The sequence below is a fragment of the Microtus ochrogaster genome, chromosome 22 (assembly GCF_000317375.1).
Source record: "Microtus ochrogaster isolate Prairie Vole_2 chromosome 22, MicOch1.0, whole genome shotgun sequence".
In the NCBI taxonomy this organism is placed as follows: domain Eukaryota; kingdom Metazoa; phylum Chordata; class Mammalia; order Rodentia; family Cricetidae; genus Microtus; species Microtus ochrogaster.
Genome location: NC_022023.1, coordinates 32,842,593 through 32,857,566, shown reverse-complemented (window position 1 = coordinate 32,857,566; position 14,974 = coordinate 32,842,593). Strand labels below are relative to the sequence as shown.

Genomic DNA, 14,974 nt, shown 5'->3' with positions numbered 1-14,974 from the left:
GCCTACCCTGCTTGTTGCAGGCAGGCTATAGAAACAAAGGCACTCCCTCTCACTTGGGTGCCCCTAGGATTTGGACCCAGTGCCCAGACAGGCTGTGCTGGTTTAAGTTATGTGCCGAATGAGGGCTGTGAGGCCGATGTGGGGAGGGTTCTGGATGGAAGCTGGGTGGGCTAGGAAGAAAGAGGCAGTATGGATGGAGTAGAAGACCTGCAGAGAGCCCAAGAAGGCTAGGGGGCCAAGGAACCTCTGAGTTCCCTGTCCCAGGCTGGCGCCGCGGGGCCAGAAACTCACCCCAACGCTGGGTCTCCTGGCACCGAGAGATCAGGCCTCCGTGCTGGTTGGGCAGGTCGCAAACAAGGCTCCTACCCTGCTTGTTGCAGGCAGGCCATAGAAACAAAGGAACTCCCTCCCACTTGGGTGCCCCGAGGATTCGGATCCAGTGCCCAGACAGGCTGGGCTAGTTGATGTTATGTGCCTAAAGAGGGCAGTGGGGCCGAAGTGGGGAGGGTTCTGCCCAAGAAGGCTGGGGGGCCACGGAACCTCTGAGCTCCCCGTCCCAGGCTGGCGCCGCGGGGCCAGAAACTCACCCCAAGGCTGGGTCTCCTGGCGCCGAGAGATCAGGCCTCTGTGCTGGATGGGCAGGTCGCAAACAAGGCCCCTACCCTGCTTGTTGCAGGCAGTCTATAGGAACAAAAGCACTCCCTCCCCCATAAAATATAATGTTAAAGGAGCCACGGGCCACTTTCCTACCACCTGGCTCCCGACCGGCTAGTTTACCTGAAATAATTACACGGAAACTTTATTTATTTAAACACTGCCTGGCCCATCAGTTCTAGCCTCTTATTGGCAATTCTCACATTTGATTAACCCATATCTAATAATCTATGTATTACTATGGGGTTGTGGCTTACCGGGAAGATTCTAACCTACATCAATCTCAGGCCAGAGCATCATAGCATCTGTCTGACTCTGCTTTCTTCCTCCCAGAATTCTGTTCTATCTACTCTACCCACCTAAGGGCTGGCCTAAGGAAGCTTCTTTATTAAACCAATGAAAGTAACACATAGACAAAAGACCCACCCACATCAATATGATAAGGGATCAGTGGTAAGCTGTTCAGTTCCTATTGGACTGGGTGAAATAATCAGGAGAGAGATGACTGCTTCCAGCTAAGTTGAATAACCTGTCCTGGGGACTTTGCTGGGATTAACAAACCATCTTCACTCACACTTCAAAACTTGGGCTGCAGGTTTTTTAGGTTGTATGTGCACATGGATTACCTTATAGGTCTACGGTCTTGGGCATCTCCCCCATCTTTACAACATGCTCTGTTGTAGCTATCTATGATGGTATGACACTGAGAAAGTCTCTGTGTATGTTTCCATGAAACTCAGTCTCTTCAAGCTTGATGGGCTATTTTGTCCCCACACAGCTCTTGGGGAAAATAGTCTACATAACCAAGCATGCCAACAGCAGGCTTTCTTCAAGGTGAAAGTTCTGGATACTAGTAGTTTGGATCAGTCTATGTCTGAAAGGCATAGACCATAGAAGCCACTTTTGAGAGACTCAGTCTGAAGATCCATGATTATGCAAGAAACACCCATCCATACCTGAGAGTACAGAGTCTAGCAGAACTGGATATCTGAACCATGAATTAAGAAGACATGTCTGTCTCACAAGGGACACAGTGGAACTTTACCTTTTCTCTATGTGTGTGTCCTGTTTAGGTCCCAGATGGCTTTATGATGCAATACTGAGTTAAGAGTGGATTCTTCCCACTGAGTCAGAGAACCCACATAAAAATTTCAATACAATCAATTCATGATCACACCCAGAAATATGTTGTTCCCTCCAATTGTGAAGATAGTGAAGTCCATGCATACAGCTCCCATTCAGGGATGACAGGGATCCTTTCATAAGCATTTAGAGAATGACTGATTTGCAAGTGGGGTTCAGTTATTCTATGTGAAATTTAAGGCATTGGTGCGATATCTCATCTGTGAGATCATTGCTGGCTGTCACAAGGAGGTTCTTGGAAGCCAGTTGAAGGCAGGAGAGGGACCTGGGATGCTTCTGCAAGAAGCTGGCTCAGAAAGCATGATATTTGGGTAGTGGTGTCTGCAAGAGAAGATTCATGACAGTGGAGGAGAAGATCTAATGAAGAGAGTAGAAACACAGGGGGATGACAGAGAGACAAGGTTTCAGGGGAGCTGGTTATGGGCTTCACAGAATTCACATAGGGACAGTGAGAGAAATTATTTATTCATGATGTGACCCAGGAACAGCCTCCAGCAAGGAAGAGGATTCAGATTTTTTGCTGCTCATTGAGGGTGTAAGCTAATGAATTTTTGGTCATGGTGGTCAGAGACTGTAAGATTTAAAGAAGCAATAGAAATCTGAGTGTACTGGCACAGTCCTGGAATCCTAGCATTCAGAAGGGTAAGACTTCTGGAATGGCACCTTTGGCACCAGCCTGTGGTGCATAGAAAAATCATGGCTCAAAAAATCATGTGATAAGTTTATGGTTATTGTGCAGTCTCTATGGACCATCATGTTGATGCTCATGTCCAGGCCCTAGATAGTAGGGTAAGAAAGAGTGATGAGACCACGCTTTGCAAATCTGGGTTAACAGAGTCTGGAGCCTTGACTTGTATGGAAACTGGGAAATATTTTGATCATGATTTTGTCTAGTTGTTTTTATTTTACATTTTCTTTCACTTCCTTTTGTTTAACAAAGCTTGATACTTTAAAATATAGCTTACTTGTATGTCTACATACATGGAGAGTGTAGCATAATGCCTCCTTGAGGAAACATATATGTGTATACAAACCTCTTAGAGAAGGAATCGGGAACTTGTTGGGTGCCTGGTACAGCTTTTCAACATTCTTCCTCTGAGATTTTTCACTCTTGCATTAACTATCTCTTCTACCATTTCTTTAGAGTTAATCTTAAGTGTGCCTTTTTCCATGTTTTCAGAATTACAGTTCTGCTTGTGTCTTGAAATACAATGATATGTGACTTTTATATATGACTTGCTTGGCTTAAGATCTGCAAAGTTCATCCACACCTGTGCATGCAGTTTTCTGAAGGGGCAGTGAAGGAGGGGGGATAAGTGAAGGGAAGAGGGGTAAGCTAATGCCACAGTAGTATGTACAGTACCACATCAGATTAGTCTCCTCTTCAAATAGGGAAAAATCACGCAGCTCTCAGAGGCTAGATTGAAAGCAGGGGGCTTATGACCCAGAGAGACTGTTGAACTGATGCTTTAAAAAGTCCTGGGAACTCTTGGTGAGGATGGAATCAAAGTTTCCTGTTGTCAGGAAGGAAACAAAGGCAGGCTACAAGATGATGGATAAAGCATGGAATTGTTAATATTTAGACGCCCAGTATAAATATGTATGGAAGAATAAAGAAACCTTGTCCTCAGTGAGGAACCAGCTATGAAGTAATTGAAAGAAACTCAGCTTTTTAAAACTTTTATGTATCAGGAGGACAAAAGAGATCATTCCCACTTCCTTCTCCACCTACCAGATCAGATTGTTTTCCTGGCATGATTTGGTGAATCATAGTGGGAGCCAGTTTTTGAAGCTTTCTTGGTGGATCAGGGATAGTGCTAATTGGGAAGGCTTGGCTTCTTTTGTCTTCTCAGGCTCATTCAACCCAACCAGCCTTCTTGTCTAGTGTGGATTCACACACACATTTTTGCTACCAATAAATGCTGTCAGAGTTAATTGCAGTTGTGTGCTCACCAAAATACAAACAGTGAGTATGTAGGATTCAGGTATGAATGGTACAAGAGCAAAATCCCTAGTTAACACTTCTAAACCTGCAGCCAGGTCCAGTCAAGGTGCTAAGGGTTTTGGGTCATCTGGCCTTGCAGCCTTTTGGGTAGCTCATATGAAAAAAAGGAGATGATTAGAATTGATTATTGATGGGAAGCCATTAATGGGATTTTAGACTCTGGAGCTGATAACTTACAATCCTGGCCTAAGAAGTGGCCATTAGAAAGTAGTACTGCTACTCTTCAAGGAATAGGTCAAGCAAGTCCCAAGAAGAGTGCAAAAATAATAAAATGTCAGGATAATGAAAACCATGAGGGTTACTTTTAGCCATATGTCCTCCCAGGACTCCCTGTTAATATCTGGTGAAGAGGTGTCCTGAGTGATATGAGAGCTATCTTGATCACTCAGCCCACACCACCACCACCAGTGGCCCAAATTATGCATCAACTGGGATGGGCAGGGGCTGGGAAAAAATCTGGAGGTCTGGTCACACCAGTGACACCAGATAAACAAATTACCAGACTGCTGGGACACTGAAGCTGTCTAGGCCATTTTTAGTTAGAGCCACTGTTCCCAAGCCTGCCCCAATTCCTATAATTTGGAAATCTGATGATCCAGTTTGGGTGGAGCAGTGGCCCTTGACTCAAGAGAAATTGCAGGCTGCTCATGCTTTGGTCCAAGATCATTGTCTCCTCCACTTTTCCTTGGAATACACCCATCTTTCTCATAAGAAAGAGATCTGGGAAATAAAAAAAACTATTACAGGACCTTTGGGCTGTCAATGAGTTGATGCAGCCTATGGGTCCTCTTCAGCAGGGATTGCCCTTCCCTTCAGCTATACCCCATAGCTGGCATATAATTCCACTTCCCCTTGGAGCCAAACAGGATTGCCCTCATTTTGCTTTTAGCCTCCCTTCAGTTAATGTTAAGAAACCAGCTTTGTGATTATATTGGATTATACTCCCATAGGGAATGACAAATAGTCCTACCATATGTCAAGCTTATGTTGCTGCTGCCTTGGAGCCTGTGTGCTGTCAGTTCCCACAGTTATATGTTGTTCATTATATGGATGATTTATTAATAGCAGGGCCTGATCAAGATCAACTGCTCATACTCAAATGCAACAGGATTTAGAGAAGGCGGGGCTGATAATAGCTCCTGAGAAGATCCAAATGCAAGCCCCATATTCCTACCTTGGGTACCAATAGGCCATGGATGCAATTAAACAAAAAAAAACTATTCACACCTCTCATCTTAAAATCTTACATGATTGGCAGACTAGGAGACATACAGTGGATATGCCCCTCCATAGCATTCAAAACAGGTGACTTAAGACCATTTATTGATATGCTCTTGGGAGATCCCGACCCAACCTCCCCTCAAATAGTGACACCTGTGGCCAGACAGGCCTTAAGGCTTCTTCTGGATAATATTGAAAAGGTCCATCTCCAGCAGATTAATTATGATAAATCATTAAATTTTGTAGTTCTTGATTCCAATTTTGCCCCTATGGAAGTCTTTTGGCAGGATGGACCTATTTTATGGGTACACATGCCTGCCTCTCCAGCGAGGGTAGTCACCCCATACTATGAAGCTATATTACAATTGCTTTGGAAAGCTAAGAAGGTTGACGCCCAGACATTGGGAAGTACCCTGACAAGATTATAGCACCTTATACTAAAGACCAGCTAGCACATTTACAGCAGTACCATGATGAGTGGACCCTGTTTCTCACCTTTTCTAGAAGTTTTGATTCTCATTATCCTCAGCATCTATTAGTGTTCCTATTCAAAAGTCATCCCATTATATTCTCCCGAGTGATTAGAAGATCTCCCACACCCTCAGTGCATGCTGTCTTTACAGCTGCTTCCCCTAAAGATAATGTAGTAATGGTTTCTGGAGGAAAAGTATGGAAGTGTCCTGTGGGGAATGTATCAGCCCAAGATGCAGAGGTAACAGCCTGCCTCTTTGCACTCCAGCTCTTCCCTGGGGAATCTGTAAATTTGTATATAAATTTCACCTTAATGTGCACTCTTTTCGGCATCATACTCAATGCACACAAGAAGTACAAGCCATTACATCTTCTTGTCTTCAGTGTACTCCTTTCCTAAGCAGCTCTAATTTAGGAGTTAACCCATGAGGGTTATGACCAAATCAGTTATGGCAGATGGATGTTACACACCTGCCCACCGCAGGGAAACTTAAGTTTGTCCATGTATCAGTAAAAACTTTTTCAGAAATAATTTTCACATTCTTGCATTTGGGAAAATGAGCAAAAGATGCCATTGCACACTGTTTATCTGCTTTTGCCTATATGGGCAAACCTGAGTTTATTAAGACAGATAATGTCCCAGCATATATCAGCATTTTTTTGTCCTTTTGTTCATTCTATGAAATTTCCCATAAAACAGGCATCCTGTATAACCCAATGGGTCAAGCAATTGAGAAAAGAGCCAATCAGACCCTCAAGCAATATTTTCAAAAAATAAAAAGGGGGAGTTCATATTATCTCCAGCAACTCAATTATCCACCATTCTCTTTATTTAAAATTTTTTGACTGTGGGTGTTGAAGGGCGCTCACCTATGGAGTGCCATACACAAGTTAGGGCTCAGAGCCTAGGGTGGGTTTGTTGGAAAGATCTGCAAACAGGAACATAGATGGAACCAACCTCCTTGTTGGCAAAGGTGAGGGGAGCTGTATGTGTTTTTCCTCCAGGAGTTGACAAACCAATTTTGGTGCCAGAGCGGTGCTTATGGTCGGTGACCTAGGGTGAAGACCATGATGCTCCTTCTACTTCAGGTGATGACTTTGGTAACAACAACAGAGTCACCAGTGATGGGGAGTCTGATGAGAAACCCTCCACTTTTAATGCCAGTTAGTAAAAATAGCCCCCTCTTTCCCTCACTTTTTGCTAGCAACATAACAGTGGGGAGAGCTTCAGTCTGAGTTGATCTGGAACAGGGAAACATTATAGCTGCCTTTCCATTAATGGAGGCTCTTTGTTTTATTAAACTTTCTAACCTATCACTGGTGAAAAAGTCCTCCTTTCATCATGGATGTTTATTATTGCATAATGCTTCTATTAGAGACTTTACTAATAATCATATTCATAGTAGGGTGATAGGATTAGAAATGTACTGCATCTCATCCTGAAAAAAGATGTGATAGAGATTTAAATCTCCACCCCATAGTTATGTGGGGAGAATGTGTCACTCAAGAGCCCTGTTTGTTAAAAGATAGAAAACATATATGGTGGTATGGCCATGGGCCCGTGATGAAAAATTCCACCTTTCCCGGGTATGACTAATTGTTTCTAATGTTGAAACCTCTCTAAAGATAAATTATACTGCTGGATGCAATATGACTATTCTATCCTTTGCTTGCATTCTTGCCCCATTTTTCTTTGTATTGTGGAATGGCACCTTGGAGAGCTATATTCTTAATTGTTCTTCCAGGATCTGCAAGCTGAGTAATTGCTGGGACAGTTCTGATGGAGATTTGATTGTTTGGGTGCCTGCTGTGATTCCTCTGCCCACGCTGGTGTCTCAAGAACGTCAGGAGATCATCCCTTATCAACAGCTGCGTGACTTTGGGATAACAACTGTAATTGTTGCTGCTATTGCTGTGGCTGCCACTGTGGCTATGGTTACTGGAATTGCCATTTTGCAGATGGCTGTGACTGCAGAGACTGTGGATCAGCTGTCTGGAAGGGTTAGCGAGGCCCTGCAGACACAGAATGCTCTGAACTGTCATATTAGATTTGGACTTTTAAATTTAAATCAACAAACTGCGCTTTTGCAAGAACAGGTAGATTCCCTTGGCTCCTGCCACAAGAGTCTTGTACATTATATCTGCTAATGTAAATGCTTCTGATACGGTCAAACAGTTAAATGCATATTTGAATGACCCTTGGATTTCCTCCTTTTAGAATTTTACCCTGCAGACAGCTCATCATATTGTTAGTATTAATAGCACATGGGTCCCTTCTGTATCTGGATCCAGTCAGTGGAATGCCATGGCCCAGCTTTGGGGCTGGGTCCAGCGATTGTCTGGAATGTTCTCACTTGCGCTGATATTGCTATTGGGGTTATCTGTTTTTGAATTCTCTGCCACTTTATGCAGCAATCCTACGTACAGCAGACTTTTCCATGAGGCAGGAAATTTCAAAGACAGTTCCACCTATATTGGCAGTCTGTCAGTCATTTTCTTCTGTGTCCTGCAGAATGTCTCGCAGACTCTTTCATGAATCAGGAAACCAGAAGGACTGTCTCACTTTCTTTAGGTAACTATAAAAGTCTTTTTTTTTCTGTGGGTCCTGCAAGTTCAGTTAAACAGTTCAGGCAAGAGCAGCTTCTTGTCCAAATGGCTGACAAACTCCATGAAGAGCCTCTTCAATGCCCATCTTCTATTGAAGTGGATTGGTGCTGCCAGGAGCAGAGTGTCTCACTCTCAAGAAAAGTCCTAAGTTCTTAAAACAGTTTTAAAAGCCATATTTTATAGTCTTTGAAAGAGCTGAAGAATATCCATCTGAAAAATATCTCTGTACATCTATAAAACCTAACTAACATGACTACAAGCTTCACTGTTATAGATGACTCTATATTAACCTGAATCTTAATTATACATTAAACTTTTAATGAACTGCACAAACACGATACCTTAATTAAGGGCAGAAATATACATATAACAAAATTGACCTTAAATTTGTATCAATAATCCAAGATCCATACCAATGCAATTCTTTATATCATATCCCATTTTAAATGTAAAAAAAAAAACATTTGCAAACGGTATTTTGGAATTTAGGCATACTGCTCTCCAAACTGCTTCCTGCTTGTTCTTTGGTGAAGCAATTTTTTGCTGGTGTTCACAGCAACTTATTGGGGGTGTCTTGGTCAATCAAACTACATTAGTATAGAAGAAATACACAGGTTCTTATCTTCTGTGGAAACAAAAGAAGAATCTCTTTTCCATAGAAACATATCCTTAGATCCATATGTTAAATTCAAGGTACTTTAAGATATATATGTTGGTTTAGCTTAGCAGGCCATACAATGAAATGTCTCTTTGTACTTAACTCCTTTACAATCAAAAATTCAAATAAAACACAATAATATATATAATCCAGACTCTCTGATTATTTTCCATATTTATGTGGCTTATATTTCTTTACTTTTAATCTATAACTATCTGTACTCTTTCTTTTTAAAAGACTTTGTTTTATTTTTTAACCATTTACTTCTTTTTATAACTGTATTTTTTCTTCTCTCTCTCAAGCCTACATACATTTATCCAACACTGTGACCCATTTAGAGGTCTTTTGATTTTTCTGAGTTCCTCTTTATTGTGTATCTATAATTATTTTCTGACCAGAAAAGCTTTTTTTTTTTTTAACGCTAAGTGGGCATGACTATGGCCGACACAGCCCTGCCTGCTTGTTCTGCCCAGTCCAACATGGCAGAAGCATGTTTTCTGTCTCTGGAGCCATGTACATAACACCATTGATGGGCACACAGTGTGTCTATATTGCCACTAACAAGTTATAGCACTCTACTCACCGACCCCCATTTAAATGTTCTATAGCTGGATCTCCTTAAAGAGTTAGAACCGTTCATGCTGGTGAAGCAAGAAGCCTTCTTTGAGAAAAAAAAAATTTCCGCCTCCTCCCAGCCTCCCACTCCTCCCGCCCTCCCCCCACTCCTCTCCCCCTCCCTCTCAAGTCTGAAGAGCAGTCAGGGTTCCCTGCCCTGTGGAAAGTCCAAAGTCCTCCCCCCTCCATCCTGGTCTAGGAAGGTGAACATCCAAACTGGCTAGGCCCCCACAAAGCCAGAACAAGAAGTAGGATCAAAACCCAGTGCCATTGTCCTTGGCTTCTCAGCAACCCTCATTGTCCACCATATTCAGAGAGTCCGGGTTTATCCCCTGCTTTTCCAGTCACAATCCAGCTGGCCTTGGTGAGCTCCCAATAGATCAGCCCCACTGTCTCCGTGGGTGGGTGCACCCCTCTTGGTCCTGACTTCCTTGCTCATCTTCTCCCTCCTTCTGTTCCTCATTGGGACTTTGGGAGCTCAGTCCAGTGTTCCAGTGTAGGTCTCTGTCTCTATCTCCATACATCACCAGATGAAGGTTCTATGGTGATATGCAAAATATTCATCAGTATGGCTATAGGATAGGATCATTTCAGGTTCCCTATCCTCAGCTGCCCCAGGAACTAACTGGGGACCTCGCCTTGGGAACCTGGAAGCCCCTCTATAGCTATCCTCCTGGGTAGGTGAAGTAGACAACATTGCTAGGCAAAAAATCAGGATCTTAAGGGTGGGGTGGGAGGGGGGTAAGGGGAGAAGGGGAGAAAAAAGTGAGAAGGGTAGGATGGGGAGAACTTGGGGCAACGGGAAGATTGGGATACAGGAAGGTAGGATAGGGGAGCAGGGAAGCACATATCTTAATTAAGGGAGCCATCTTAGGGTTGGGAAGCAAGAAGCCTTCTTAAAGGAGCCACATAGTTTGTCTACTACCGCTGAGTCAGGAAGCAATCTCTTGAAAGAATTGTGCCTCTCCTTGTTTGTTGCAAACAGAACCCACCCGAGAAATTGCTGCTACCAAGAGTCTTGCTTAACTCTATTCTTTTCTTACTACAATTCCTTTTAAAGCTTTCTCGGGTTTTATGTGGATATAGTCAACCACCTCGGCATGGCAATTTTTTAGTAGGAGATTGCTTGTTCATTTCTGGCTTCCCAGACCATGAAATAATCACACAGAAACTATATTATTTACAATATGGCTTGGCCAATTGCTTAAGTGTATTTCTGGATTACTCTTATATTTTAAATTAACCCATTTCTATTAATCTATTTATCGCTATGTAGCTGTGGCTTACTGGGTAAAGTTCCATCCAGTGTCTGTCTCTGGCAGAGCTCCATGGCTTCTCACTGACTCCTCCTTCTTTCTTCCACCATTCAGTTTGGTTTTCCCACCTAGCTCCATCTGCCAAGCCACTGGCTGAAAGAGATTTATTTATCAGCCAATAAAACTAACACATAGACAGAAGGACTTCCCTCACCATATTATTCTATGAAAACACTGAGTAACATTTTAGCAATTTTGTAAAATCAGAGACATGGTCTCACCTACCCCAGCTTTTTGGCATTATTGATTTGTGGATAAAGTGGCTGTTATTATGCTATAGATTTTCACTGTAGCTGACTTCCCTTCACTTATATATTGGGGGATTAATTCCCACAGTTCAGAACTGTTTCCTATGTTTTAGGGCCTCACTGATCACATTGTCCTAGTTATGTGTGAAATGTTTTCTGCTGCCAGGACTTCATTCCCCTCTCCTGATTAAAAGCAGAGATCTGCCTTCCTGCAAGTATCTTCATCAGCAGGCTTTTTGTCAGTGGTTATGGTTCATGCAAAAGCATCCATTTATGATATTGACAGATATCCAAGAACAAAAAATTACTACTTGCCCAAAGCTGCTGATTCATAACTGCTCAGATAGGTAGAAGAATAAGCAAGCTCTGGTTTTGTCTCCCTTAAAAGATTCCTGTCATGATTGGGAATATAAGGGTGGGGAAGAGGATGGGTAGAAGGGGAAGAGGAGGGAAGAAGGGGAGGGGCAAGAAGATCTTAAGGGAACAACATAGCGAGAGAGAGGAATAATGGGGATGAGAACATGAAGAGATACCTTGATTGAGGGACCCACTATGGGGTTTGCAAGAAGCCTGGCTCTAGAGAAATTCCCAGGAATCCACAAGGATGACCCCAGCTAAGAACCTAAGCAATAGAGGAGAGGGTACCTGAACTAGCCTTGCCCTGTAGTCAGATTGATGAATATCTTGAATGTCACTATAGAGCCTTCATCTAGAAACTGATGGAAACAGAGGCAGAGAACCACATTGGAGCACTAGACTGAGCTCCCATAGTCTAGTTGAAGGGTTGGAGGAATGAGACTATAAGCAAAGAGGTCAAGACCATGATGGGTACACCCACTGAAACAGTCTACGTAAGCTAATGGGAGCTCACCAACTCCAGCCTGACAGGTAAGTAAACAACCAAAATAGGTCCAAACTACTTTCTCTGAATGTGGGTGACAGTTGTATGGCTCGGGTAGACAGTAGGGCCACTGGCAGTGGCAGCAGAATTTATCCTTACTGCTTGTACTGGCTTTTAAGGAGCCTATTCTCTTTGGATCAACACCTTGCTCATCCTAGATACAGTACAAAGGGTCTTAAACATTCCCCAAGCAATGTGTCTTACCATCTCTAAAGTGTGGATATGGGTGGGGTGGGGGTATATGGAGGGAATGGGATAAAGGGAGGAAGGGGTACTTGAATTGGTATGTATAATGAAAAAAAGTTTCTTTTCCACCGTCACCTCAGCTTACTGATGGTTTTAGTACAGGAAATTTACTACTTGTGCTTTACTCTCTAGGACACCAGAAGAGATAATAACTGCAACCCAAGAGAAAGAGTTACATCCTACTGGCTCCACAGACCCACAACACCCATGATCAGAACACCTGATAACAACATACCCCAGTACTGACAATTTAGAGGCCCTAGGTCTCTTCTTTGTTTCTGCCACATAGAGCAATAAGTATAAACTCCAGACCTAGGCCCATAGAAACTGCAGTGTCTGGTGAATGTGCTAATCAGATCAGAAGCCATTAACTTTCGCCTGTTTCTATAGGTTGCCTGGTTACTGGATATCCTCTATGCATGCTGAGAGAAAAACATCATGAACAGATTTAAAAACAATCCATGCTCTATTTATAATTTTACACTTTTAGCTCTTTAACTAAACACTAAAAGTGTAGAATAGCACATTAGTCTTCCCCTCTAGAACTCCCTAATTTCACGGGACATTCTCTATTCACTTCCATGTTTGAGCTGACAGCCATGGATCTCTGTCTCTGTCTCTGTCTCTCTCTGTGTGTGTGTGTGTGAGTGAGAGAGAGAGAGAGAAGGAGAGAGAGAGAGAGAGACAGACAGACAGACAGACAGACAGACAGACACACACACACACACACACAGAACTCTCGTCTTATTTTTATGGAGCAAAAGAAACTCTAGCCCTGGAATGTGCTATGGCTGAGCAATTACTGCTTATCAGGGTATATATTACTGATAATCCATAAGATAGAAGAGAAGAAGATCAAAGAAACATGGATAGGAAGAAGATGGTGTGAGTAGATTTCTTAACCCTCAGATTTTAGTTCCTTTCACTCATTGTGTTGTCTTTGATTGACCCCTGAGAGGGATTTTTAAAAACGGGACACTTGAGGACCCCATTACATCTTCCCTCCCCCTCCCAACCTGATCCACCCATTCCATTCTGTGCAGGACCTTAGTCTACCTCTAAAATCTAATTTATTTTCCCCTGCCAAGGGAGATGCTTGTGTTTCCCACATCCAATTCATTCCTCTATCCCTAACCTCCCTGGGTATATGGATTATAAGTTGGTTTTCATTTCTTCAATGGCTAATATGCACATATAAATGAATCCATTCCCTATTTATTTTTCTGAGTCTGAGTCTCTTCACCTAGAATGATTTTTTTCTGTTTCCAACCATTTGCATCCAAATATTGTGGTGTTATTCTTAATGGCTAAGTAATACTCCATTGTGTAAATGTACCAGTCATGGCCTTTGATCTTTGAAAGTCACTGTGACTTGGCCAATTAGACTGAAGGACAAACATTCAGGATGACTGTCTTCATTCAGCCTCTAGGTCTCCTTCCCTCCACTTTCACTTCCTGATGGTTTGAGTGAGAATGTTCACCCCTCAGGGCTTTTATATTTGATTGCTTCCTCCCCAGTGATGGGCTGTTTGGAAAGGGGTAGAGTGCTTTTTGAGGAGGTGTTTCAAAGGGGGTAGTTTTGAGGTTTATGATGCCCAGCCCATCCAATTCTCTCTCTCTCTCTCTCTCTCTCTCTCTCTCTCTCTCTCTCTCTCTCTCTCTCTCTCTCTCTCTCTCACACACACACACACACACACACACACACACACACACACACACACACACTCACCTTGCTCATTCACTCAGCAGGCCTCCTGTGGATCAGGATAAAAAGCTCTAGCTATACTGCAGAGCCATGACAGAATGTCTGCTTTCTGATATAATGATCATAACTGACTCTAACTGTAAACACACTCCTAATTAGATCTTTCCTGTCAGAATACTTGCCTTGATTATTGTCGCTCTTCCCACCACTAAAACAGTAACTAAGACACTCACTAAGGACATCACTGTGCATAGAAATACATTAATGCTATCTGATGAAATGTGAAAATCATGTGGAATGATTTTATTAATTAAACTTTATTAATGACCACTTGTTAGAAACTATTACAAGTGAAGTTAGTTCATGATTCCTGAACTAAGGGTCTTGGAAACAGAAGCTGTCAATTCTGGGCTGTGTGCTTTCAGATTGCAGCCATGTAGGGCTGCTCTCGTCTTCCTGCAGGTGTCCACTCTGTCACTTTTACACATGGCTTCTGAGATTCATATTGGCTTTCACCTGCTTTATGACATCATTGGCCCTCTTAGCCAATGAGAACCAGATAGAGTTTTGAGGTTACCGTGGAGCCTACTGACCAAACTTGCCTCAGTGCTGAGCATCTTTGATCGCGCACACACGTGACTTTTTGCTGTGAAACCCATCCACCCATTTTCTCATCCTTTTATCCAGATCCTACTACCTTTTTTGTTTTTGGTTTTTTTTTTTTGTTTCTGTTTTTCTTTTTTTTTTCTTTTTGGTTTTTTTTTTTTTGGTTCCTGACTTGAAGATGTCAGGTAGGAAAAGAAACTTTAATGCTTGTTTAATTGGAAAGCTCCCTAAATTGTAAAGCATCAAAATCATGTGAGATAAAGGGGAAAGTGCTGAGTACCAAGCTGGCGCCCTAAGTATGGTCTTGGTTCTGACATCTCCTAGGACTGTGAATTTGGACAGAGCATTTTCCCGCCCTCTCACTACATGTGTCTTCACTTTCCTTGTTGAGAGAACAGGCTGACAGGGCTCAGGGCTCTCTGAGGGATTGAGTCTTTAGCACAGTGTAGAAAAGGAAATCAGAGAGTTCCTGGGACTGTTTCAGCTGAATGAGAGAGAGAGAAAGAGAGAGAGACAGAGACAGAGAGAGAGAGGGGGAGAGAGACAGAGACAGAGAGACAGAGAGAGACACAGAGAGA

General features: G+C 42.7%; 1 protein-coding gene across 1 annotated transcript in view; it reads left to right on the top strand.

Moving 5' to 3' along the window:
• The first annotated feature begins 7,058 nt into the window (after positions 1-7,058).
• The window catches only part of LOC113457323 (STAM-binding protein-like), a 25,066-nt gene continuing 17,150 nt past the window's right edge, over positions 7,059-14,974 (top strand). Inside the window, exons 1-2 of the mRNA XM_026784283.1 lie at positions 7,059-7,081; positions 7,240-7,495. Of these exons, the coding sequence (XP_026640084.1) occupies positions 7,059-7,081; positions 7,240-7,495 (279 nt within the window). The remainder of the gene's footprint in view (positions 7,082-7,239; positions 7,496-14,974) is intronic.